This window comes from Theobroma cacao, chromosome 9, assembly GCF_000208745.1.
Source record: "Theobroma cacao cultivar B97-61/B2 chromosome 9, Criollo_cocoa_genome_V2, whole genome shotgun sequence".
In the NCBI taxonomy this organism is placed as follows: Eukaryota; Viridiplantae; Streptophyta; class Magnoliopsida; order Malvales; family Malvaceae; genus Theobroma; species Theobroma cacao.
The window spans coordinates 2,221,473-2,247,388 of NC_030858.1; the positions used below are offsets into that span (position 1 = coordinate 2,221,473).

Below are 25,916 nucleotides of genomic sequence, written 5' to 3' on the forward strand. Positions count from 1 at the left end.
TAGCGGTGACGTAACGGTGGCAATGGATCGGGCTGTCGGGTCAATAAACCAGTGAAAGAAGATACATTTTCCGCGTGGTTAAAGTTTTTGGTAGAAAGTTTTAATTGGGATTTTTTTTTAATGAAAAGTTTTTTTGGTTTTTATTTTTAACACAAAAGCAAGGAGATTTCAATTTGGAAAATAAAATTTAAAGGTTTGTATTTAATATATTATTGTTTATAACTTTATTACTTAATTATTGTGATAATATATTTTATATTGGATGCAATTTGTAAATATAATTATTAAGATTTATATAAAAATATAAGTCTATTGCTATTAACAACTTTAATTTAGGTTTTTGATAATCACGTGATATTGGTTCAAAAAGTGACTAAACTAGTAGTGCTTAGACCATGATCATTATAATTGAAATAAGAACATATGTTAGTCCGATGTTGGTTTTCATATTACATTAAAGAGAATTTTGATCCATAGAATGAGTTTTGATTGTTATTATGACATTTGATTTCGAAAAGGATATCAAAGATTTAAATAAGTAGAATTATGATACGACATCTCATATCAAATTAAAATATAATTGTTAAAATTTATATAATATTTAAGTCAATCATTGTTACAATTTGATAGTTATATTTAAAATTTTTTTAAAAATATGTAAAAATAAATATTTAATGTGATTTTTAAATTTATTTATTAATGAGATACTAGCATTTAATTCACTAATAGTGTATAAAATCATACATGGACATGCATCAAATATAAAATTAAATATTTAATTAATAATTAATCAAAATATATTTTCCAATAATAATTGCTACTAACAAATTTAAAGAAAATGGGATGATTAAGTAATTAATTTCCACAGCTTCACCCATCCAAACTAAGCTAATTAAATATGAGCTTTGTGACACAAGTTTTTTATATATAATTTTAGGTAATAATATTAAAATTTGCAAACTTAAACCTCAAAAAATAGCTAAAGGAGGTGAGAAATCAACACCAATATATTATTAAAAGATGTTCTTAAAACTAACCAAAAAAGAAAACAGAAAAAATTCTTTCCAACAACATGGCCAAGAAATATCCCATTCCAGTGGCTAGCATTGAAAGTAATTAATTAACAGGAAAAAAATGAAAAATAAAAATTGTTTTGCATCAATTAATAATAAAAATTGTAATCCTCTCAACTCCTTTTTGGCCTTTTGCAGATTTGCATGCTGGTGGTGATGGCGGCAGGGTACCCTACGATTCATTTTTTGTAATTTTTAATGTGCGTTCCCTTGTATTATAAGAACAAAAAATGGTGACAATGCATTCTCATATGAGTTGCTCATTGGTTAATGTACTATTCCTTATTTGAAAAATATGATGCGAATCTCCCACCTCTCCATTAAAAAAAATTTAATGATGCCGACGTCTGGGACCACATGCACGTAACCAAAATGTTGTAGAAAATGTTGTAATTGTAAGTTCAGGGCTGTGAATCGTGAAGCCACCGCTTGAGAAGAAAATTATAAAGAGATTTAAATCATAACCACAATAATATGAGGTCAACATCGTTGTTGGCAGGCAAAGGGATATTATTGAGGGAATTTCAGCCTACACCTTCGCTGTCTATGCTCCACGCTTTGCGCATGGCTCGTGACAGTCACTGCCCCAACCGTTAACGGCTACCATCCCAATTCCCATACCAACTTTGCCTTAACACCGTTCTTCATCAATTGAGATTGAAAATGTGACACGTTCAAGCTTATTGTGTTAATTAGTACAGAAGAAAATTTTAAGGAAGATAATATTTTATAAAGAATTGTATATATGAAAAAGCATGACCCTATAGAATTACATGGAAGAGAACTGATTAAGATTATCGAAGATAAAATTAAAATATTTTAATTTAGTAAAAAATATTTAAATAAAATATTTTATTATTTTTAATTTTTAATCATAATTACATACGAGTTTATTAATTTATAAAAAATATACTCCATCTCAAACAATTAAACCATATTAATATTTAAATTGAAATGTTTAAAATATCTCATTTTTAAAATTTATTTTAGATCAACCAATATTCTCTACTTCGATCGACCATCTCGTGGTTAGATTTGGCTTGATTTTTAAAGAAGCATTAGATCTATGCTCATTATAGTATATATAGTATGATAATTTTTAAAATTGATGAAGTGCCAAATTATCTTTTTAATATTACCATATCATAAACTTAATGAAAATAGTAATAGTGAACTAATGGCTGGACTTATGTGTTTAATAAAAAATATTTTTTTAAAATAAATTGTCTATTTTGATAACTAATAGACTTATATAGAGTTATAATTAAAAGTTAAAAAGGTTAAATTTTTATCGTATTATTACCGAATGCACTTATTTCGTTAATAAAAATATGACAATGTGATAATTATAGTTTTGAGTCGCATTTTTGCCGATTGTTCTCATCCTAAATATCTCATCAATTCTCAATGAATAATAATTTAAATTTTTTTAATAAGAAAAGATAAATAAAAATTTAACAATTATAAAATTTAGATTTAATGTAATTTACAATGTGGTAGTATTACAATATAAAGATTTATCTACAGTCTTTTTAATATATGTAAATATTTTTTAGCTTATAGTGGATTCAATCATATTTTCTTAAAATTTGAGCACTAAATTTTTAAGTTCAACAGTTTTGAATTTTCTTTTATAAAAGAAACAAAGAAAGAAAAGAAAAAGCTTTGAGAAAGAGTTCAAACGGACTACGGACACAGGGTCCGTTACGTTGGGAAAGAATTGACAGAGCGCCAAATGCGCCGCGCTTGGACTAAAAGTGTCGGGTAAGAAGTCAAAAAGTCAGTTGGCTAATACGTAATATCGGAATAGACGGCTGTCCTTCCTCGTCCGAGAAGATTGACACTAGTCATAAAAGCTTAGCGTCCAAAGCACACAGGTTCACCGCTTTCAACATCTTGGTAAGCGGGTAAGGTAAAACAGAAGCTGCGAAGAATGGTAGAAGCCTCAAAATTCCCATTCAAACCCCCCATGCAGATCCACCAAATCTAGAAATTCACTGTTTGGCTGCTAAGAAATCTTCATAAAAGGAAAAAGGAAAAGAAGACAAACTAAAGAGAAAGAAGATTCCTTCTTTAGTTTTAAACGTTTAATTACAACTGTCCACCTCCCAGAAAAAATTCCCTGCTTTTTTATTCTCTGTTTCCTTTTCCATTCGCTCTCGGATTTGAGAATTTCGTTTTCCTCATTTGTTTCTTGTCAACCAAACAGAAGAATGAGAGTTCGACGAGCGAAAACCGTAAGCATTTATTTCTCTGTCGTTTTAGTTGATTAATGAGTTTCCGGTTGTTTTGTCATTTCTCTCTGTATTTTCTGGATTGTTGCATGTTTGATTAATGGAGAAAACTAGCCTTAGATCGATATTTTAAGGTTCCAAATACGAATCGGTCTTTAGTTTCTCTTTGTAGTTAATAGTTATTGTGCTTGATTAAATCCTTTTTTTGACCAGGCAACTAAGCTTATTATTCTTCTCTAGTTAATTTTTGTAACAATTTGGCTTGTTTAGAAAAACTTTTAAGTAGAAAATGAAGTAATATTTAGCACATTCCTTAGCTTTTTTTTCTTAGATTATGTTTTTGTTTTGAGCTTTCTAAATTGTTGAATATCTTTGCTAGTTGATATGTTAACTGCTAAAATAGATATAGAAGTCTTAACTATGCTGATTTCTTTTCTTGACGAGTGTTTCTTATAAGTTTTTTGAGTCATTTTTGTACTGTGATTGAGTTAGGTTTATGGATTAGTAAAAGAGTTTCATTCGGACTAAATTCAGGGTCTGGGAAACACAATGCAGGGATGATATTCAGCATTGGAACTCAGTTCACAATCGGCAGAGCGGTTTCGCAATGGGGCATGAACTTAAATCTTTGTTTCAATTAGATACCAGGAAATTGATATGGCTTATAGGAATGACATTTGTTGTGATTATAACATTCCAGTATCTTGAACTTCCGTATGGGAATGTTCTGTCGACTTTATTTCCTTCTGGTAAGGTTTCAGTTGAGGGACAAAGTAGTTTTTTAGCTAGTGGTCCATCATCAGCTGAGGCAGATATGGCACATAATGTGACTCATTCGATTGGTTTGGACAACAATGGTACACATGCTGGTAATGAGATGGTTCATGATAACGAATTCTCTAAAGGAAATGACACAGATTTGAATAATGATGTTATATCAGAAACAGATGTGGGCTTGAATAAATCTTCTACATTTGATGAAGGTAGCGAATCACAAAAGGAGACTTCAACTGGGGAGTTGGTAGAAATAAATAAGAATTCAACAGTGGACTACGCTGAAAGCTCCAAAAATAAGACTATAGCAGAGGAGAATGGTGATCTCTCATGGGAGTCCGAGGAGGAAGGTAACTTGACAAGTTTAAATAGTTTTAACCAAACTGGTGCTGCTAATGAAACACCTAGTGATTTTGGGACCTCTGAAGGAAACAAAGATCAGAATAATGTTATCATATCAGAAGGAGAAATAGGCTTGAATAGATCTTCTATATTAGATGAGGGTAGCACTTCTTCTAGGGAGTCTTCAACTGAGCAATTTGTGGACTTAAACAAAAATTCCACAGTGGACTATGCTGAAAGTTTCAATAAGACTGTAGCTGAGGAGGCTAGCAAAACTGAGGAAAGCTTTTCTCTAAAGAATGATACCATTGATGTTAACACTTCAAACAACAATATTGGGAATAGAAATATTACTTTATCAGCAGAAAGTACAGGGTCCTCAGATACTGGTCTTGGATCTCCTTTGCCTGCATTAACCCCAACAAATTCGTCAACTAACAAGACCTTAGAAAATGATGTTGAGACAAATATCCAGACTCCTGTTGTGTCTGTCAATTCCAGTACATCTTCACTGGAGCAACATGTGACACCAAGTTTTGACAAAAATGAAAAGGTGGAAGAGATTAAGAACAATTTCACCACATCGAGTGATAACTCTTCTCCCACTAATACTCCTAAGGTGGGCAAAAAGCCTGAGATGCCACCTGCACTAACTACAATAGCTGATATGAACAATTTGTTTTATCAGAGTCGTGTTTCATATTATTCAAAGGTATGTTCAAACATTTCTTTTTTTTATTGCTAAGGAATTAATTTAGTTTTAACTTCAATGTTTCTTTCTATCTCCCTTTGTTTCTAGACACCAAGATGGTCTTCAGGAGCAGACCAAGTGCTACTAAATGCAAGATCACAGATCGAGAATGCACCCATTGTAAAGAATGATCCGCGACTTTATGCACCTCTTTTTCGGAATGTTTCTATGTTCAAAAGGTAGGTTATGATGGCATTTTCTTTGTCGTTTTTAATCACTACACCAAAAGGTCACTATATTAAAACGTCTTACAAGGAAAAACAGAGCACTGGCTGAGTTGAGAAAGGTAAAATGGATGCATGCAATTACAAGAAAAGAAAGAAATAAATTCATTCAAAAGAGAAGTGGAAGTAGCCAATCAAGTCTAGACGAAGGGAAGGATCTTTAATCATTAGAGCATCTGCAATGTAGTTGCAGGGATGTCCCAAAATGGTTAGTGATGTAGAAGGAAATAAAAAAATTAAGAATTAGACTAAATTCACGACAATACTATTAGTCAAGGAGGAGTAAATTTTTCCAGACAGTTCAAGAAGAGTTTGAAGTGAGCTTGCCTAGTGGAGGGAAAGGATTCTTGTGTTGACCTTCTTAGTTTGGGATAAAAACTTGATAAGTTTAAGTTTATATCTGTAAATAATTTCTTCCTTAAAATTATGGGAATGGGCTTTCAATATATAATATTCAACTGAAAAAATGTGAACGTAGACAACCTTATCCTTACCTTTTGCCTTTAGTCAGCAATAACCTTATAATTTGTTCCTTTGAACTATTGAATAGTCTGATAAAATGCTGCATGTTGGAAACCACCATTTCTAAAAATAGTTTTGTTGTTTCTGACTTTTCTTCTTTTTCTTTTGCCATGCTAATAATGGTAAAAATGGTTCATATTTCTTGCAAACCTAGCTATTTTAAATTGGCCGAGTAAGGTTGGGAAAAAGGGAAACAAGGGATCCTTTAGTGGAAATAAGTAGTTCAAGTTTTCTACTAAATGGTTTGATTCAATGCAAAGAAGAATTTCATTGCAATGATTGTTAATTATTTTGTGGTAAAACAAATTAGTACTGCTACTCTAGTCAAGTGCATAATGTTTATACAATTTACATCATCAATTTCAGGAGCTATGAGTTGATGGAAAGCACACTCAAAGTATACGTCTACCAGGAAGGAAAAAGACCCATAGTACATACACCGATTCTCAAGGGTATTTATGCCTCTGAAGGATGGTTCATGAAGCAGCTGGAAGCTAATAAAAAATTTGTTACTAAAAACCCAAGGGAAGCCCACTTGTTTTACTTACCTTTTAGTTCTAGAATGCTAGAGGAGACCTTATATGTGCCTGATTCTCACAATCATAAAAACCTTATAGAGTATTTGAAGAACTATGTGGGCATAATTGCAGCAAAATATCCTTTCTGGAACAGAACTGAAGGAGCTGATCATTTTCTTGTTGCTTGCCATGACTGGGTATGCTTTTTATGCTTTCTTGGGTTTGCCATTACATTCTTTCGGGTGTTTGAAGCTGTTCATAAATTTCAAATAATCCATTTATTTTACTTAGCAATAGCATTTGAATTAGTTTAATTTTCATGTGATTTGAAATGAATTGAGCTATTTTATTTTGTTATTTCTGGGAATTTATTGCCAATAATTTGGAAGATAACAACTGATTTTTCTTCACCCTAACTTCTTTCCTGCTTTTACCTTGACCGCTGTATTGTTACACCTATATTTGCCTTTATTTGTGTGCATGCATGTGAATGGCTGCTTATTTTCATTTTTCCCTTTAGAGGGAGCGATGGGTTGATATTTTACATATTATGATATGATGATTCTAAGTTTTTCCTGGCACTATCTTTTATAATAAACACTACTTTCTCAGGCACCATCTGAAACAAGGAAACACATGGCCAATTGCATTAGAGCCCTCTGCAATTCCGACATTAGAGAAGGTTATATATTTGGCAAGGATGTGTCTCTTCCTGAGACCTATGTTCGGAATCCTCAGAAACCTCTCAGAGACCTTGGAGGCAAACCTCCTTCTAAAAGATCAATCCTGGCTTTCTTTGCAGGAAGCATGCACGGTTATTTAAGGCCAATTCTGTTAGAACAGTGGGGAAACAAAGATCCTGACATGAAGATCTTTGGTAAAATGCCTAACGTTAAGGGGAAAATGAACTACATCCAGCACATGAAGAGCAGCAAGTACTGCCTTTGTCCAAGAGGTTACGAGGTTAATAGCCCACGAGTGGTAGAGGCCATTTTCTATGCATGTGTACCAGTGATCATATCTGACAATTTTGTGCCTCCTTTTTTTGAGGTTTTGAATTGGGAATCCTTTGCTGTCTTTGTTCTGGAGAAGGATATTCCTAATTTGAAGAAGATCCTCCTATCGATCCCTGAGAAGAGGTTCCGGCAGATGCAGCTGAGGGTCAAAAAGATACAGCAGCATTTTCTTTGGCATCCCAGACCTGAGAAGTATGATATATTTCACATGATTCTCCACTCAGTTTGGTACAATAGAGTTTTCCAAATGAAACCGAGGTAAGTAAACTGAAGCTTTGGTAAATAGATGCTAAGATTTTCTTCTTTCTTTTTTTTTTTTGTTTGATAGAATAGGTTGAGCTATTTTAGTACAAATCTGTTTCCACATAATTTTTGTTGTATATAGGAATGATTGAATAAAGTTACGCTGATGCTTTCCCCTGCGTGTGGGTTTAGCATCCAATACCACTCATTTGGAAAGTTTCCTCATCATTGGTTTTCTTCAATTTTGTGGTTAGCCTTTTCATTTATAACTTCTGTCCGGATATATAATAGTAGTAATAATTTTAGTCAAGGCACAAGGTTCGATCCTAATATTTGTATCATGCGAAGCACTTCAAATTTTGAAGCAAGGGAGAAGTATCAGTTTGACATCGAATAAGGAGGTTAATAGTTTTATGATAAAGTGATATTAAATTGAATTCGATTTAAATTTGATTCATGTTAAATATTTTATAAAAATATAAATAAATGATAATATTATCGAGTTAATTTCGTATTAATTGTTTTTAAAAGAAATAAACAAAGTGTTTTAATTTTATATATAATAAATAAGAAATTTTTAAAAATTATCTTATTAAACTAACCTTTGATAAATAAGATAATGATTTTGTCACAGTTAAATAAAGAATTATAAATTTAACGTTTCTCAGCATTTCATCTGGAAGCCCTTTAAAATCATCGTTTCCAAAATCAATGACACCTGCCATAAATCCACCAGGCACATGCAACGTTACTAACAAAAAGCCAACTCACTTGGAATTTGGAAATTGAAAACATGAAAAAGAACAAAAAAAAAAAAAGAATCCCATAAGAATTAGTGCACGTGTTGATTAATCTGAGTGTGTCTATGGTAAAAAAAAAGGAAGATAAACAACAAAGACAACTGAAAATGGGAATTTTCTTTTCCGTCGTTTTCCAGTGAAACAAACAGGATATAAATTCAGCCTACAATCACGCAAGTCAAATCTCAATGGGCCCCACAGATACATAGAAACATCTTTCTTAGTACTTATTACAAAAGGAATCGGCAGCAGGTTCAAGTCCGTCCGGGAAATAACTCATTTGTCGGTTCACTTCCATCCCGCTGAAACATATATATGCACGTTAGTTCAACTCTTGCTTCATTCCTTTTTTTTTTTTTTATTCATGTTTCTGGATCTCTTTGAATTTGGAAATTTCTTCTCCTATGGACATATGAGAAATGCATGTTCTTTTTTGCTATCTTATTCTTGGATGATATGAGGCTACCTGTTCAGATGAATATATCTCTGTTTCAGCTATTCTAGATTCTGGGTTGATAAGAAAATGTATGTAAATTACATGGAAATGATAATTTTGTTTTCCTTTTGGGAGATTTGAGATCCACTCGTTGGTTCTGTTTGCATTTATCTTTTAGGATCAGATTCTTGAAAGCAAGAACTTTTGCTTTAACTTACTAAAAGCATTAATGCAGATTTGCCTTTTAATTACTTTATGGTTTAGTGCATTCAGTACCTTATTCGTAAATGTAAGTCTTGCATCTAATTTTATGCGAAATCACTTTTTTTCTTTGAACTTGCTAAGTGATACTCCTGCTTGCCACATTGTATATATATGCCCATATTATTACCAAGTTGTGTTGCTACCAACCGGCACTGTCCTTGTTTGTTAAGTAGTGTTGCAAGCCACCAACACATATAACTGCTTCTGTGCTTGGATTTTATGGGTTCTTTTTTTGTGACATGGATGGGAGTTTTTCGACTCTTATGTCAAGCAGAAAGCAGGAGGCTTCTCTTGCTGATGGCTATTACATTTGCTCTAGTTTTAGCAGTTCAATATTTTGAACTTCCATATACTGAAGTTTTCACATTTCTCTTTGCTGCTGGCAAGAATGGCCGCTTTCCAACTGGGGGTTCATCATCAAAGTCTGGAATGGTTGATAATGTGACACTTTCAAATGGTTTAAACTCTACTCATAATTATGCAGATAATGATACAGAAAATGGTACAGCAGTCTTAAATATAGACAAAGAAACTGCTCAAGGAAATGAATCTGAAGAAAATGACAGAGATCTCAAGAATGTATATGTATCAGAAAGCAATGCAGGTTCAAATAATTCTTTTGGCTTACTTTTTAATGGATCTTCATCAGACACTCCTATAGCTCCGAGTATAAGCTCAACGTTGGAGAATGGTGACAATGTAGTAAATGGTCCTGTCTTACAAGCAGCACCAGAGCAGAATGTTACTCAAGATTATAATCCTTCATCCAGTTGTGGAAGCTCTGGTCGTTATTTTGCAGCACCTGCATCACCACCATTGAATTCACCATCCATTCTTCCAGATACAAAATTAAGAAGCAATATGTCATCTGTGAACGCATCATCGGTGGGCAAAAATACCACAATATTGCCTGAGAAGGATAAAGATCCCAATCTCCTCATTAGCACTCCTCTATCTGGAAATGTTTATTCTGAAAATACAGTTCCTCAAGTAAGGAAGAAAGGATCCAAGAAGCCTAAAAAGAAGTCCAAGAAGCAACCACAGATTTTTGTCTCAATATCTGAGATGAATGATCTGTTGTTACAGAGTCATACTTCACCCCATTCAGTGGTATGTATATACTTATATCTGGATTGATAGGTTTTGCATTGAAGTCAATGTGAAATTCTTCTTAACTTACTTTACTTCCTGATTTGTATTGCTTATAGGCACCACCACTGTCATCAAAAGTACAGCAGGAAGTAATTTTTGCAAAATCACAGATTGTGCATGCACCTGTAATGACAAATGCTTCTGGACTTCACCCATCTCTGTATCGTAATGTTTCCATGTTTAAAAGGTATACCTTGTTCCAAGTTTTGATAGGAGATTCCCATTCAATTTGTTTTCACTCAGTTTTGTTTTGTCAAATGCATAAGAGAACTTTACCATCTCTGTTTGTTACTTTGTTGAAGATTAGGATGTACTGCCAGCCTTTGTGGATCCAATATGTTAAAAGTATCGTAATTTTGTTGTTCATCAATGCATTTGTTTCATTATTAAAAGGATGTCATACTTTGCAGGAGTTATGAACTTATGGAGAATATACTCATGGTTTACATCTACCAAGAGGGAGAAAAATCATTTTCCATCAAGGAATACTTGAAGGTATATATGCTTCTGAAGGATGGTTCATAAAGCTCTTGGAAGCCAATAAAAATTTTGTCACTAAAGACCCTCAAAAAGCTCACTTATTTTTTTTACCTTTTAGTTCTCGGTTGCTAGAATTAACACTTTATGTATGCAATTCACACAGTCGAAACAATTTAATTCAGTACATGAAAACCTATGTAGACATGATTGCAGCAAAACATCCTTTCTGGAACAGAACTGGTGGAGCAGATCATTTTCTTGTTGCTTGTCATGACTGGGTATGCTTTTTCCATTCTACTTATTACCATCAGTTATACTTATAGGAGGCATCTTGATTCTTGACACCTATATGTATCTAGACTACCGTAGTTTGTATAATGTGCAAAACATACTGTTTTTGTTATGCATAAATGGCTATTTGAAAGGTCTGATGTTTGCCTCAAACATGAGGGTTTTGATGTTCACCTCACATAACATGATAGATGATTTCCTTCCACATGCATCTTCCTTTTAAGGGGTAGCATCTTTTTTCTAAGAATTGACTCTTTTTTCTAAGAGTTGTCTCTGTTTTCTAGTCGTTATTTCATAAAGTATGGGAAACATTTTGATGCTCAAACCTAAACTAGTCTGAAAGTTGAGAGACCAATCGAGCATTAAAACTGTATAGTATAGCTTACATTGCAAGTAAAAACTACATAGACAGATTATTTCCCATTGCATTTTTAACTTCTAATCCCCTTCCCTCTTTTAAAGTGGAAACTCTCTAAGAAACTCTATTTTCTCAGGCTCCTGCTGACACAAGAGGACGTTTGCTCAACAGCATCAGAGCACTCTGCAATGCGGATATCGGAGTAGGCTTCACCATAGGCAAGGATGTTTCTCTCCCTGAAACATAGGTGCGATCAACTAAGGATCCTCTGAAAAGCCAGGGAGGCAACCCTTCTTCCCAGAGGCATATCCTTGCTTTCTTTGCAGGGAACATGCATGGTTATGTGAGACCAGTTTTATTGAACTATTGGCTAAGTGACCCTGACATGAAAATCTTTGGCCCCATGCCTCATGTGAAGGGAAACATTAACTATATTGAGCATATGAAGAGCAGTAAATTCTGCATATGTGCAAGAGGTCATGAAGTGAATAGCCCTAGAGTTGTGGAAGCCATATTCTATGAATGTGTTCCTGTTATAATATCTGACAACTTTGTGCCAACCATTTTCGAGGTTCTAAACTGGGAATCCTTTGCTGTTTTCGTCTTGGAGAAGGATATCCCATACTGAAAGAACATACTCCTTTCCATCTCAAAGGAGAGGTACATGGAAATGCATAGTAGAGTGAAAATGGTGCAACAACATTTTCTTTGGCATGCTGAGCCTGTAAAATATGATTCGTTTCATATGATTCTTCACTCCATTTGGTATAATAGAGTTTTCCAAACAAGAACAGCATAGATTTTTTTTTTTTTTGCTTGTAAGAGCAGCATAGATTTGTTGTTTCATGTTCTGACCTTGAGTAAACTTGTCATCATGTATGATTGCTTTCACAAATATAGAGTTCACAGGTCAAACCAGAGCAAATCTGATTGTTGATTTGCGTTTTTCAAAATTGTAATCTGGCATATTAATTTTTCTAATCATTTATGAAAAACAGAGTAAATTTTATGTACCATGGACCTACACTTTTAATTTTTATTTCTAATTATATAACGAAAAATATAAATTTTAAAACTCTAATTCAAAAAAATAATTTATTTTGATTCGAATTCATTTCGATCTTGACATATCTCGTGGTATTACAACGGAATACACTCTAACATCAACTGTTACGGTAAACTCTTGTTATACAGCACAAATGGATAATGACTTGGAAACGGCACAAGCTTTTATGTTCTTAAAATGCCAAATATTGGTTAAAGGTCTATGATCTTTTTCCAGCGAAACGCACGGTTGCCCACCACGTGTCCCGACCAAACACTATCTAGTGACGTGTCCCAACCGTCCGTTACTTGGAAGTTTGTGCAAAGGATGAATATGTAATAAGCAGAAAAACGGTAAGAGATGAAGGGAATAAAGGCTTCCTCATCTTGGACATTATTCTTGAACTGACTTTTGAAGCCCCACCCACCACCTCCCTTCAAGGCATATTCATGGAGGTACCACAAGGGTACTAAAGTAATTCCGGTTAATCTGCTTCCGGTAAAGTGAAAAGCTTTGCTTTTTTAGTTGATGGGCATGTAAGAATTGACAACCTTAAAAAGCCGTTAAACGGCAATAGCCAGCTAAAGTTTCAACATATTTTTTTTATTTTTTCTTCATATCTATTATCTACCTAATTTTTTTTTTTTTTTTTTAACATTTGATAATTTAAGAGGACAAAAGTATTAACAGATTCTTCAATGAAAGCGAGAAGAAGAAGAAGAAGACAAAAGAATTGATTAGATCAGGTTAGCAAACTCGCAAAGAATTGAAAATCTGATAAATAAGAAAATTTCTAGAAATGACAACAGAGACCAGATCCAATTTAGTTAAGGTCAAGACCAGCGGTCAAGATGGCTCTTCAAAGGGCAAGTTTGATGCTGCTATGAATAGGAAGAAGATTGAAAGCTCCAGCAAACAGGCTCCTGTTGATTCGAAGCAGAAATCTGTGTCAACTGTCATAACAAAGACACAGGTGTGCCCATCTCACAGTTCCCTGTTAACTTCAACTCATTTAGATTTGTTTGCTTTTTTATTGATTGGTTTCTCAATTTGGTGATTAGGGTTTCATTTTTTTTTCTTTTAATTGTTAGTTTCTATGTTTGGTTTTGCTTATCTGTTTGTAAATTGTTATTGACTGATTGGTTGATCTGGATTTGGCATGTGCTCTAGTTTGGATGATTCTGGTATGGCTTTTTTGATCAATGAATTTTATTAATCTGTGATGCATTGAGAGATTTTAAGTTCTTTCTCTCTGTACTTTGGTTGTGGACATCTAAAAGTTTGCCTCTTTTCTTCCAAGATGCATGAATTTCTTAGTTTTTGTTTCTGGTTTTTTTTTTTTTTTTATAAACTTTGAAGGTAAAATCGAAAGCAAGTTCAAGTTCATCGAAAACCACCGCAACCACAAAAACTAAAGTTAGGGAGAAGAAGGTTTATACTCTGCCCGGACAGAAACATGACCCTCCTGAAGAGGTTCTCCTCATATAATCTCAAATCTTTGCTTTCGTCCAGAAAGATGTCTCTAATAATTGATGTTACTCAATGCTTTTCTTGACAGAGAGAGCCGTTACGAATATTTTATGAGTCTTTGTCGAAACAGATACCAACAAGTGAAATGGCAGAATTTTGGTGAGGCTTCCTTCGTCTAATAATACTTCTTGCTTATTATTTATAACTTTATAAAGATCACAAGAAACGAAAATCTGCAGTCCTGGAAATTGTTTAACTGCTCAAGTCTTAAATCATGAAGGTCAACTAGTTTTGTTTCCAGTATCTGTTTAAGGTTTCTTATGTTGGAGAGAGTCCCTGCCTCCCTGGTAACAATGTAGGAAATTTTTATTCATTAGAAAGGTAATCCTTGAACCGCCTGCATCTTTCTCAGTCAAGCCTATTCATCTGCTTGATGCGTTGTCAAGTGGAGCATAGATCATGTTGCAATCATCCTCTATCTTTTGATAGTGGAAGTTCAATTCATTTATGCGATGATACATAGTTGTTTGGTTTTTAGGAGAATTACTATGTTATAAGCTTTCCTTGGTTTGATCTGAATGAAAACAATTAATTTATCTGCATAAAGTGAACTTCACATCTCTTAAGTGCATAATTGAGTATTTTCCACCCTACAATAGCCAATAGGGATCTCCGCAATGTAACACACAGAAGTAACTTCTGATATATATGTGCTCAACTGATGTTTTCTCAGTCGTATTTGAGGACAGAAATGGCAACTTTGTGTGTAACTTAAATAGAAAATATGCTGGTTAATCAGAAGCTAGAGTTATGGACTTTTCTGTTCATTAATTCAATAGCTTTTAAGTGCCAGAGAATTGACTTGTGATGCAGGTGACAAGAGATATGAAAAGAATGGAAGTAGTCTATGTAAATCTATCTCTCTCCCTACTGTTATTTATAAGTACCGAAGAAAAATAGTTTTGTTGCTTCTTTCCAGCATCACATGCTAAGTGATGATTACATTGTTACTTGTCTTAATGTCCATGCTTTGAGCTAAAAATGCAAATGTCTCTGCATGTCGGGCCAATTTCTATCCAAAAAATTTGGGAGGCCGAAGTGGCACTTGGGTGAGGAGGAAAATATGATGTATGAATTTTTTTTCCAGTGGCAGTCTTTTTAATATAGCCATTCTCCAGGGTACAGAGAGGGAAGATTCTTTCATTTGTGCTGATAGAAAAGCCAATTACTTCTTTTTCTAAGAAAAGTGCTTCTCAGGTCTCTTCTAGATTGGTCTACAATCCTGTTTTGCATTGCAATTGCCTGTGAAGGAAGAAAATTTTCTTTCAGATTGAAAATCTCTAGCTTCCTCTTTTCAAACAAGATTTGGGGTGTAGAACAGAATCAAATTCTTTGGTGGTACTCTGGTGAAAATTAGGATGGGTGGAGAAAACAAGGCCAATGAGGGAGTAAAAGGGCTGTCAATTGGAGAGGTAACTTGAGATAAGGCTCAAGATTGTTGCCCACACCTTAGCAGAAAAAGGAAGCTTCTAGACTATCCTGAGTTGATGCTTCAATTGTTTAGCCAGCCCTTTCATGCTCACAAATTCTATTACCATGTTAGAAGAGAGGAAGTTGGAGATTGATGGGGCCTAAAGGAGTAGTTGGAGAAAATTTTGATGGTTTCCGTTTAAATGGGAAACAAGAATGGTTGACCTCCTCTGATAGGGCTGATGTATCAGATACATATGGAGGTAGTGGCATGTTTGCTAGCCCAGGAAAGGTAGAATCTGAACCGCCTTATTTGTCTATGATCATCTTCCAAACACACATAAAGGTTGTTGGAGATCATTACACTGGGCTTGAGAACATTGCTTGGGAATAGAACATTGAGTCTTAAGTCTTGCAGCAGCTTCTTTTCTTCTCTGTCAAAAAGAGGAATTGATAACTAAAAGTAGCTTTAGCATATTAAGTCAAGTCTGAAGCTATTCTCTCATATATATACCTTCTCTAGCTACTGTCATTATTCTCTTTTGTTTGCTAACATCTAAACGGTGAATTATGCTATCTCTGATGTAAGATAGATTCAGTTAATTGCCATCGTTATGTATATGTCTTAATAGGCAGAAACCACCTGAATGGAAGAAATGTTCTGAAAAATGGTTCATATTTTCTGTGAAAGGCTCAATCTATGCTTACCAAATAGCCTTTGGTGATGTACAATGAGTCCTTAAGGAAGAAAAAATATTCCATTTCTTCAGGGACCACAGAGGTTCTTGCTCCAAGCTTTCTGGTAAAACGAAGCGTGGCATCATGAAAGTGACTGCCAAAGCAAGGCTTTCTGTATTCTAGGCAGGCCTGTGGCTATCTAAACAAAAATCTGTCATTTCAGCCTAATTAATGAACAGTATTGGTGTCATCATTGGCTTGTTAAAGCTTAAACTCGTGGTAGATTGTTTTCTGAGCTTTTGATTATGTCAGTTACCTCATTCTTGTTAGCCTTAAAAAGCAAAGGGATGGCCATTTCAACTTCAAAACTTGAGGTCTTTGTCTGGACATATTATCCTTACTTGCATTGGCAGCAGATGGGGAAAACATGTTGTAGCCTTTCCTTATTCCCCTCATATTTTCTGTTCCTATTCAGATTTAATGAACAGTATTGGTGCCATCATTGGCTCCTTAAAGTTTAACCTTGTGGTAGTATCGGTTTCTGATCTATGGTTGGTGCTAAATACCAGAATTATCAGAGGAATTTTACTTAATTCCCTTGGTCCAGCATAGCATAGGTCTAATATCTTCTCAGTAATAACATTTTCAGTTTATTGAATGTAAGCACACAATTTTGTTGAATTACCCAGTTTGTGGGGATGATACACATGTTAGCAGTGTTTCTGCTCCAGTCCAACAATGTCACGGGTACTTTTTGGCCTCATAATTCCTTGGGTACTAGCTATGGAGAATGCATTAAAAAGGAGTTCATGTACCAGATACCAACTAAAGTTGATTTGAGTTGAGTTTAGTTCCCTGGCAGGACCCAATATATTGTGGATGTAACATTTGCTATGTAGTTAGGTTTGTGAAAGATATGTGCAAATATTATGATATATTGCTCCTTTATAAACTGCATTCTTGGAGTTGGGTTGCCTTCAACATTAATGATAACACCAGAAGTTTAGTCCCACAATAAATTGGTCAAAGGGCTCCATTTACTCTAAAGGGTATTGGGCCATTCCCTTTTTTTTTTTCCTTCTTTAAAATAATGTTAAAGAAATAGTTCTAACTTCTGAATAGCACTTAGTTATAAAGAAGTAACATGGTTCAAATTTTCAGGATGATGGAACATGGCTTGTTGTCCCCTGAAAAAGCCAGAAAAGCATATGAGAAGAAGCAGAGAAGGCTGAAGGAACTCCGGACTGGCACTCCAATTAAATCTTCAAAACCAAGCAGCAAACCTGAGAGTTCACAGAAGCACCAGCTGGCATCAAAGAATGGAGATGTAAAAGCCAAGAAAAGAATCAACAATGATATTGATGATGATGACGACTACTTGATTTTAAGTCCCAAGAGAAGGAAAGGGTAAGAGAAAAAAGCTCCCCCAGTGTTTGTAGTGCTGTATTTATAGGAATCACTTTATTTAAATTCCTTTCACAATTTACTGCAAAAAGGCTGGCATTGTGAAAACACTAAAAATAATATATTAAGACATTCTTTATATTTTCAAACTTATGGAAATTATAAGCAAGGACCAGTTCGTGACATGTTTGGTGCATGCTTTTATGTTTTATGATGTGAAGATCTGACTTCATGTGGTTGTCATACGTACTCAAGGAAACAAAGGCATCAAATCATGCTTGCAATTCACTCTAATTTGAACTTTTAAGATGTTTTGAGTTTGTTTTGTCATTTTAGGACAATACTTTCATTGCAGAACTCACCATGTAAATTGGACAGTACTGAATTTAGCCATATCTGTGTGCCTGACCCAGAAACCCCATCCTTCAGTGCAAGCCGTTTAATCTGCAACTGTAAGAACACAAATTTTAAGGTGGCTCTGCCCCATGTATGCATGTATGAATAAATATCCTGGTCATTATTTCTCTTTGGCACTATCATTGGAAGATGAGGAGATTGTTACATGACAGTTATCCAACTGGACTTTCTTCTACACATCAGAAAGGCCAGGAACATATTGTATGAATATTTCTATAGAAAATACTTCTGGAAATCTCATTTGTTAGCTAAGCAGTCGCAGTGGATAAACTAAATGTGGTTTATCTAATTAGTTAGACATTTGAGTAGAATGGCCAACAATAAATTGGACACTGACAATAATCTCTTTGATAAGTAGAGGACAGATAACTAGGCTAGACTAAATTTTGACAATAGGGCAAACTATTGAAAACTATTGGCGTGCAAAGTCCCTCTTTCATGTATTTCTGACAATGTGTATGTGAGGATCATCATCGGCCTTAAGTTCACACAGCAACAGATAGCAATCGTATTCCAACAAAAGGGAAAACTCGAAGACCATCAAGATGGCATTATAGAGCTCGTCGAGAGAAGCACCTAGTTTCTTAATGCCACTCTGGCAGGTAAGACAGAGCAGTCATGCTTCAAGTAGATCAATTGAAGAGTGTACTGAGTGCAACCACATGAATTGAACATGAAACCTAGATTAATGGTGATTATAAATGAAGAAGGATGCTTGATCAGGTCCCACACTTGCGATATTTATGATGAAGCTGCATATCCTCCATGTATGGGCTGTGTTTATAAAGACCAGCCTGCACAAGTCTGCTTGCACATGAGCAGCATGCGAATTAACAGATTTGTTCAATATGAGGATTACCAGAGACATAGCTGATCTTGGTTATTCAGGTCCCACTTACTATGCATAGCATTAATGAATACAACAAAGTTATATAACTTGAATCGTCTGTGTATGGGCAATGCATGTGACAAACTATCGGTGAAGCTGCATGATTCAGACCATAGACATCGGTCTTCTCTCTTCTGACTCTAATGCAGTGCACCAGCAATTAAAGATTGCCAAAAGTAGAAAGCTTTTTTTACTGTGGATGCAAGGGTGATGAAACTTTTGTGTATGATTACTGAGTAGGGATCAGGCTGGCCAGTATTTAAGTCTGGTAAACAACTACATCACTTCAGGTCAAAAGGAAAAAAACTGATTACATAAAGAAAGAACTTTATAACTATTTCAGGATACTCCCAGATTTTGTTGAATAATTATGAACATAATTATGGTTGAATACCTCATTCGTAGGATGCAAGAATATGAGGGATTTGACACTCCAGACTGTTTGAGTGGCTGTCAATCGTGAATAATTATTACAGAGTATAGGAAAAATGTATTCCCTGGAACAAGTTTCTGAAGAAGATAGATGCAGGAAGCACCACCACATTTACGAAGGAGCCATGAATGTTCACAAGTGGCAGTCTGGGCAGTGGGATTCTGATTAAAGAAATTGGTTTTGGGCGTCCAAAAACACCAACTCTTGAGACAGCTAGGGCTGCAAATACCTGGGTTATGGACAAGAATCTTTTGTCGTCTATTCTGATTATGGCCCAAAAATTTAATAGAACTTCACAGGTAAATGCTGTTATTTTCTTTTCATCATTGACTACTCCTTAAGAGTTTATGCAACTTGGCAACAATCTGCCACACCCACCTTCTTACCTCTTCAGTTCATGCTTACCAGAAGTTCAATCCTTTCAACGAATTTGGGGAATCCAACCATGAATAAACTGTTAAAAGCTACCTGCAGCAGCTTCATCAAATTTTTGTAAGTTTGCAATTGTTTCCACGATGACATGCTGCTGTAAAAAACAAAAACCTTCTCTCCTCCAAGGACCCCAACAGGAAAGAGAAACGAGAATCAAACAACATACTACTTAGATCACTAATTAAGCTGGTGTTAATGCGATCATTCAGTTCATTTTTGCATAAATACACAGAAAATTCATCAAAAAAAAAAAAAACCTCTTTTTTATTGGTGCATTTGACTGCCAACACAAACTGGTCGCTAGACAAAAATGTTATCATCATTATAAAAGAGCAAAATAAATACAGTAAAATGTACGTGAATCATTTATACATTTCCCAGTGTACAAACCATGACACGACTGTTATCTCATAAATAGAATTTTGACCATTTTCATAAAAACCAGCTCACTGGTGAACATAAGAGTGGAGAGACTAGATAGAAACAAGATAATTAAATAACCCTATGAATATATGATGTCCTTTGGAAAGACTCGGTCTTGTGCTGTCCTTCTGGTAATTAAGGTTTTACATCGTCTTCCTGTCTGAATCCGCAATCCTTCATCAACATCCATCACCCACCAAGCCAAAGGTGGACCTTCCTCACAAAAAACATTGAACGCCACTTCAGAACTGGTTTCACAAGCAGTTTTGTGCTAAAAACAGTGAATGTACTGCATGCAAAACTCAATCTTACCAAAAGATCAATGTCTGCGGTACAAGCCATTTGATCATGAATTAAATCTCTATAACATATATGAAGCAGCTTCCGCTGCTGAAGGATGCCTGGTAAAAAAATTTTCAAATTTTACCTTCACCACACCCCACTCTTAATCAGTTTGGCAGCGGAAAGTTAAAATGAAAGCCCCGCTGAGTTGATGGGTTATCGTCGTTTTCACATTGATGACCAGCTCAGCTTTGCCCTTTCAATTATTGATGTTTTGTTATGATCCCAAGCTTGCCAATGCATCAAGGTCCTATAATTTGTTCAAATTTCACACTGTTTTTTTACATCAGTTCATGGAAGATACAACAGCTAGCAGAATCAAACCAAACAAATTGAAGTCATTCATGTGCAACTGTGCATGTACATATCTATATTTACACATGTATGTATATATACAGGGGAAGGGAAAAGTGAAAATCCCAAAAGAAATAGAAAATGCCAGGATTTTTGAAAGTTGAATGAACTGCTCAGTTATTTTTATTTATCTTCTTTTATGGGAAATTAGGTAAAGGCTGAATTTTTTTTTTTAACTTTGAAAATAGCACCCCTCATAATTTTAACTGTTTTTAGTTAAGTTTGACAAAATTATCCTTAATGATATTACAAGTCATTACACGATATTACAGGTCATGTTGAAAAAATATTATTGTTGCACGCTATATATAAAAATATATTACACATTATGGTTAAAAAAAGTTGTTATATGCTATGTTGAAAAAAAATATTATTGTTATATGTCATGTATAAAAACATGTTACACACCATAGTTAAAAAAGTTGTTATATATCATATTGAAAAAAATATTATTGTTGCACGCCATATATAAAAACACGTTACACGCCATAAATAAAAAAAGTTATTACACACTATGTTAGAAAAAAAATATTATTGTTAGACGTCATGTATAAAAACATGTTACACGTCATGATTAAAAAAAGTTGTTACAAATCATATTGAAAAAAAATATATTGTTATTACATATTGTTGATATACGCCATGCATAAAAACATGTTACACTTTATGATTAAAAAAGATTGTTACACACAATGTTGAAAAAAAATTATTATTACACGCTATATATAAAAATATGTTACATGTTATGTTCAAAAATATTTTTTTATACGTCATGTTAAAAAAATATTATTGTTACATGTTATATTTAAAAAAATATTGTTACATTTTAATACTTAAAATGTTGTTGTTACTTACGAACTAAAACTTCAAATTCTCTCAACTCTCTTTATTTTTTTTTTAACAATTTGGCACTGATTAAAGTGTTTCTAATATATTTTCATAAATTAAAATACAATTTTTTTTTCTAAAATACTTATATCGACTAAAAATTGAAAAAATTCCCTTTGAAACTTTAGGTTTATAAATTTCAAATTTTTAAATTTTTTGGTATTTAAGTCCCAATTGATCCAATTAAAAGCTATTTCAAACATTTGTAATCATTTCTATCATTTTAGTTTCATCTAAAATACCTACAAATCAAAATTTTTAAATAGTCATCCACCCTAAGCACATCAAAACTATCACTTGACGTCTTACGGGAGAAAGAAATCAGGAGCATAGTAGATAAATGTCGAAGAGAGAAATCAATAAAATTAAAGAGAGCTGGATGATGAGAAAGAGAAATCAGAAGCACAAATAAAAAGAAATTATGATAAATAATTTAATTTATTTAAAATAATTTTAAAAGTAATTTTATTAAATAATAATTAAATATGATTAAAAATAATTAAATTTATTTTAATAGTTATTTTTTAAATGTTTTTATCAAAGAGAGTTATTCCTCATAATTTTTGTTAGATAAACATATACACGAAGCAAACTGAAACAACAACAATAAAATGAATCAACCAACTTTTGGCATATTAATTGTAATATGGGTACATGTTCGGTGCCTCATTTTGCTACTGGTAGCACAGGGCAAAACACTTAAGGAGTACGCAACCACCGGCCCTATATGCATTGGATCCAAATATCCAACCGTCCTAAATACAGCTGCGGTCTCAGGACTGCTTTCTTTGTTGTTGGGGCTCCATTTACATCCCTCTCGTGTTGTTAGCCAAATGATACAAGTATGTCAAAATTGCTAGTAGTATATACTTATAGCCATAGACTAAAGAAGGCCTGTTCATTGTCTTTATTATCCCTGACCTTTTTTTCTTCAGGAAAATATGTGCTAAGTATTAGCCTTTTGCCCACAAACGCAATCATAGCTTAGAGAGGGTGGTTGAGACCATGCATTGAACTAACATCCCCAAGCAAAATCTTGAAAATTTCCCATCACTATGATATTAAAAAATTTGTTGGTGGAGCTTCTTTCTGCTGGTAGATGCGACATACGGGGGTCGCATTCCCCTGATCAGATATGTGGCCATGGATTCATATTCCATATGAGTCAAATCAAAGATGCATACGGATTATATATATAATCAATCGGAGAGATCAGAAAACTGGTTATATGCTAATGAAATGGGTCCGAACAGCTCAGACTCAGTTGAGAAGGTACAATTTCAACTTCTTTTGAACAAAGTACACCGTTCGGAAAACACAAGAATGTAAGATGTCAATGGGTGTAGTTAATACTAGGTACTTACCACATTTATTACAAAACAAAAACATAAAACTTGTCCTGTACGTATATCTCCGCAACCTGATATAATTTAATTAATAAAGACAAAAGAAAATTAAACCCCAATGCTTGTCAACGTCCCTTGTATCCTATAATGTGACTTTTAATGACAGGTTCGATGAAGGGAATCCTGTTTTTCCAAAGGGTTGTTCAATCGGAGAATTTGAAGTTGGTGGCAAAGGAATTTCTTATTTTGGGGTTTTGGAACATGGCTGCGGGAGTATGCCTGCTTCTGTTCGATGTCCCTTTAACGTGATTAATTTTTTTCTAATCAAAATTTCGTGTGTGCAGTGTGAACTTATTATCTCCTTAGCACTTGTCATAGTTCTTGTGGAGATACAATCCAACTCATCATACAGTAAAAGCTACCCCAGAATTTAATGAAGAAAGAAGATTTAAGTATGCGTGGCAGAATCTAGTTGGGATTTTGATTGGCGTAGAAATAATGCAGAAAAGACGCATGCTGCCTTTTTTTTTTTTGATTATATTAAACCCAAAGAATCAATCATGTAAATAATTAGTTTAAACAATATTGTTCCTTGAACTATATGTACCTTCAATAAATTACTTGAAAGAGTGTCAAGGAATAAGAAAAGGGTTTGATCATTTGCAGTAAACCGATTTCAAATGTCAATAATTCCTTGGAGGGAGTTGTTAACAAAGAATGTATATAGCTACGTGAATTGATGCCAAGGAAGCCAAGCAGTACCATGGAAGGCTGGAGCTCGACAAAGCCCCGATGGCAACAACGAAACCCATTTTCAAACGATTCCCCATGAAGAAGAAGGAAGAAGGGTTTGTGACGATTCCATGTGGGGAAGGGGCCCCTTGATTTGCTAGAGAGAAGTCATTTTTAACATGTGGGGGACCTTCATTTAATTTTACACAAAATAAACGAACTATTTGGCTAATAATCACACGTTTCGAGCCACCATTCCATGGTTACAGCAAGGTCGTAACTCGGCCCTGGACCCAGATGATGAGGTGTGACTCATTTCTCGTGGCTGACTTAAGCCGTTTCGAAATCAACTTAACTGCTACCAAACTATGCATGATTTGGACGATCCCCCATGAAATTGTATAGGGTCCTTAGCAGATATAAGAAAGATCTCCTTTTTCAGAACTGACCGTAGTACAAAAATCTGTTTAATCTCCTTGTCTCAGTTCCTTTTGACTGAATTTGATCCATCTGGTCACTTTAACCCTAACAATCCTGTGATGGGCAGCTTCACTTTTGGATTTATCTTTTCCTTTTTTCGCCCGTTCGCTCGTTCATTGAAAGCCCTTTCACTTTATTCAGAGTACTGGTTCGCTTCTCAATGTCTTGACTCCATCAGCAATCGTTTTTTTTCCCCTCTTTTTGGCCTCTTTATATTTGACATTCATTTACTATCGTTATCAAGGATATGTAATTCATCCGCCAGGCCTCCTGAGTCAAGACGATGCTAATCATAAATGACATAAAATCATTTCATAAAAGGGGGATGAAACAGCTCTGGACATTTTTCTTTGCACCATTAATTCATCATCTTTCTCTTTTAAAACATAGTTTAAAAAGGAGGACTTGAACCTTTCGAGAGAGTCATTTGGGTGGTGAAAATTTCAGGAATAGCATTTATTCTTTAAATTGGCTGATCGGACCCATTCAAGATATCTCTTTGAGGCTGTTGTGCTGCTTCCTACTTGTGACCCCAATTAAATGTAAGCCTCAATTTTTTTTTTCATTTTTGTATACAAGTTGATATTAAAAAACCCAGTTTTGTTACCTCATCAGGAATCAATCATCAAAGGAGAAAAAAATCTCCATAATATTATAATATAACAAGGTCATGCAGTATGATGACCTGACAGCACTGCAAACCCTAGATTGCTATGCCTCACTAATATATATATATATATATATATATATTATGAAATATGCACTGTGACATAGTTGCATGTATATCCTATTCCTACCAAACAATCTAGGGGAAACTTGTGGTGGGAGATGTGTATAAATTATAGACATGAGAGAACCAAAAAGGGTGAAATGGTGATAAAAAAAGTGATGAATCTTGGGTTGGTGATGAAGAAGAAGATAAGGGGGGAAATGAACAGTGCCCGGCTGGTGAAAATGGTAAAGAAGCGAAGTTGAAAAAAAGGAACAAAAACATTAAAGGGTGTGTTTGCGTGGTACTAGAGAAGGGGACCCCATCGTACCATAGGGTCTAGCAGGGTGACCCATTTCTTGTGTGGGCCCTTGGCTTTCGCTTTCTCTCTCAATGCTTATAAGTGTTGTATGAGTCATTGGGAAATGATGAAGAAAAAGGCTTTGCTTGATCCGGAAATAGCTACTAGCAAAATAGCAATAGCGGTAGCAAGTCTCTCAAGGAGCATGACCCCCTCCCTACCTCTTTCCTTGCTCAGCTAAGTGCTTTCTCACTGTCTAATCTTCAAAAGCCCGCACTCTCTCCATTCAATATTTCTTCATCATTTCTCCCTGCAGAGAGAGAACAAAAAGGGAACAGCTTACTTCCCATTGTTTTTTCTTCTATTGTGCTTCCAGATAGAAGCTGCTCGCTCCCAATCCCTAATACCTCTCTCTCCATTCATCACTTTCACTTCAATTTTCCCTGTTGGGCAGCAAACAACTAGAACCCCCCCTGTTTTCTTCCTGTCTTTAATTTGCTTCCAAAATAAAACCCTCTTTGCCCGCCCCCCTTCCCCAATATAACCACACATACTCTCTCCCTCCCTCTCTCTCTCTCTCTNACTACTCTCTCCTCCCTCCTCTCTCTCTCTCCCTCCCTCCCTC

At 34.7% G+C, this 25,916-nt stretch overlaps 3 protein-coding genes across 6 annotated transcripts; all 3 read left to right on the forward strand.

The window, feature by feature from the left end:
- Positions 2,961-7,950, forward strand: LOC18587971. 2 transcript variants are annotated; one of them, XM_007012063.2, is made up of 5 exons: positions 2,961-3,310; positions 3,863-5,135; positions 5,223-5,353; positions 6,287-6,635; positions 7,051-7,950. In XM_007012063.2, the coding sequence occupies exons 2-5, from the start codon at positions 3,915-3,917 to the stop codon at positions 7,714-7,716; spliced, it is 2,367 nt and encodes a 788-aa protein (XP_007012125.2). In that variant the 5' UTR covers positions 2,961-3,310; positions 3,863-3,914; the 3' UTR covers positions 7,717-7,950. The 2 variants fall into 2 exon arrangements, with proteins under 2 accessions (XP_007012125.2, XP_017983830.1); XM_018128341.1 differs by having other exon boundaries at positions 3,842-5,135; positions 7,051-7,716.
- Positions 9,393-12,437, forward strand: LOC18587972. 3 transcript variants are annotated; one of them, XM_018127036.1, is made up of 5 exons: positions 9,393-10,307; positions 10,406-10,536; positions 10,760-10,844; positions 11,043-11,107; positions 11,615-12,437. In XM_018127036.1, the coding sequence occupies exons 1-5, from the start codon at positions 9,417-9,419 to the stop codon at positions 11,682-11,684; spliced, it is 1,242 nt and encodes a 413-aa protein (XP_017982525.1). In that variant the 5' UTR covers positions 9,393-9,416; the 3' UTR covers positions 11,685-12,437. The 3 variants fall into 3 exon arrangements, with proteins under 3 accessions (XP_017982525.1, XP_017982526.1, XP_017982524.1); XM_018127037.1 differs by having other exon boundaries at positions 10,993-11,107; positions 11,615-11,701; XM_018127035.1 differs by lacking the exon at positions 11,615-12,437 and having other exon boundaries at positions 11,031-11,070.
- On the forward strand, positions 13,036-17,730 carry LOC18587974. The gene is made up of 4 exons (XM_007012066.2): positions 13,036-13,496; positions 13,883-13,996; positions 14,082-14,152; positions 17,303-17,730. The coding sequence occupies exons 1-4, from the start codon at positions 13,323-13,325 to the stop codon at positions 17,550-17,552; spliced, it is 609 nt and encodes a 202-aa protein (XP_007012128.1). The 5' UTR covers positions 13,036-13,322; the 3' UTR covers positions 17,553-17,730.

Coding starts and splice junctions, on each gene's coding strand:
- LOC18587971 (XM_007012063.2), top strand. CDS start 3,915: ATGGGGCATGAACTTAAATCTTTGTTTCAATTAGATACCAGGAAATTG. Junction 5,136..5,222: donor GTGTTTCATATTATTCAAAG/GTATGTTCAAAC, acceptor CTTTGTTTCTAG/ACACCAAGATGGTCTTCAGG. Junction 5,354..6,286: donor AATGTTTCTATGTTCAAAAG/GTAGGTTATGAT, acceptor CATCAATTTCAG/GAGCTATGAGTTGATGGAAA.
- LOC18587972 (XM_018127036.1), top strand. CDS start 9,417: ATGGGTTCTTTTTTTGTGACATGGATGGGAGTTTTTCGACTCTTATGT. Junction 10,308..10,405: donor ATACTTCACCCCATTCAGTG/GTATGTATATAC, acceptor TATTGCTTATAG/GCACCACCACTGTCATCAAA. Junction 10,537..10,759: donor AATGTTTCCATGTTTAAAAG/GTATACCTTGTT, acceptor CATACTTTGCAG/GAGTTATGAACTTATGGAGA.
- LOC18587974 (XM_007012066.2), top strand. CDS start 13,323: ATGACAACAGAGACCAGATCCAATTTAGTTAAGGTCAAGACCAGCGGT. Junction 13,997..14,081: donor AACATGACCCTCCTGAAGAG/GTTCTCCTCATA, acceptor TTTTCTTGACAG/AGAGAGCCGTTACGAATATT. Junction 14,153..17,302: donor AGTGAAATGGCAGAATTTTG/GTGAGGCTTCCT, acceptor TCAAATTTTCAG/GATGATGGAACATGGCTTGT.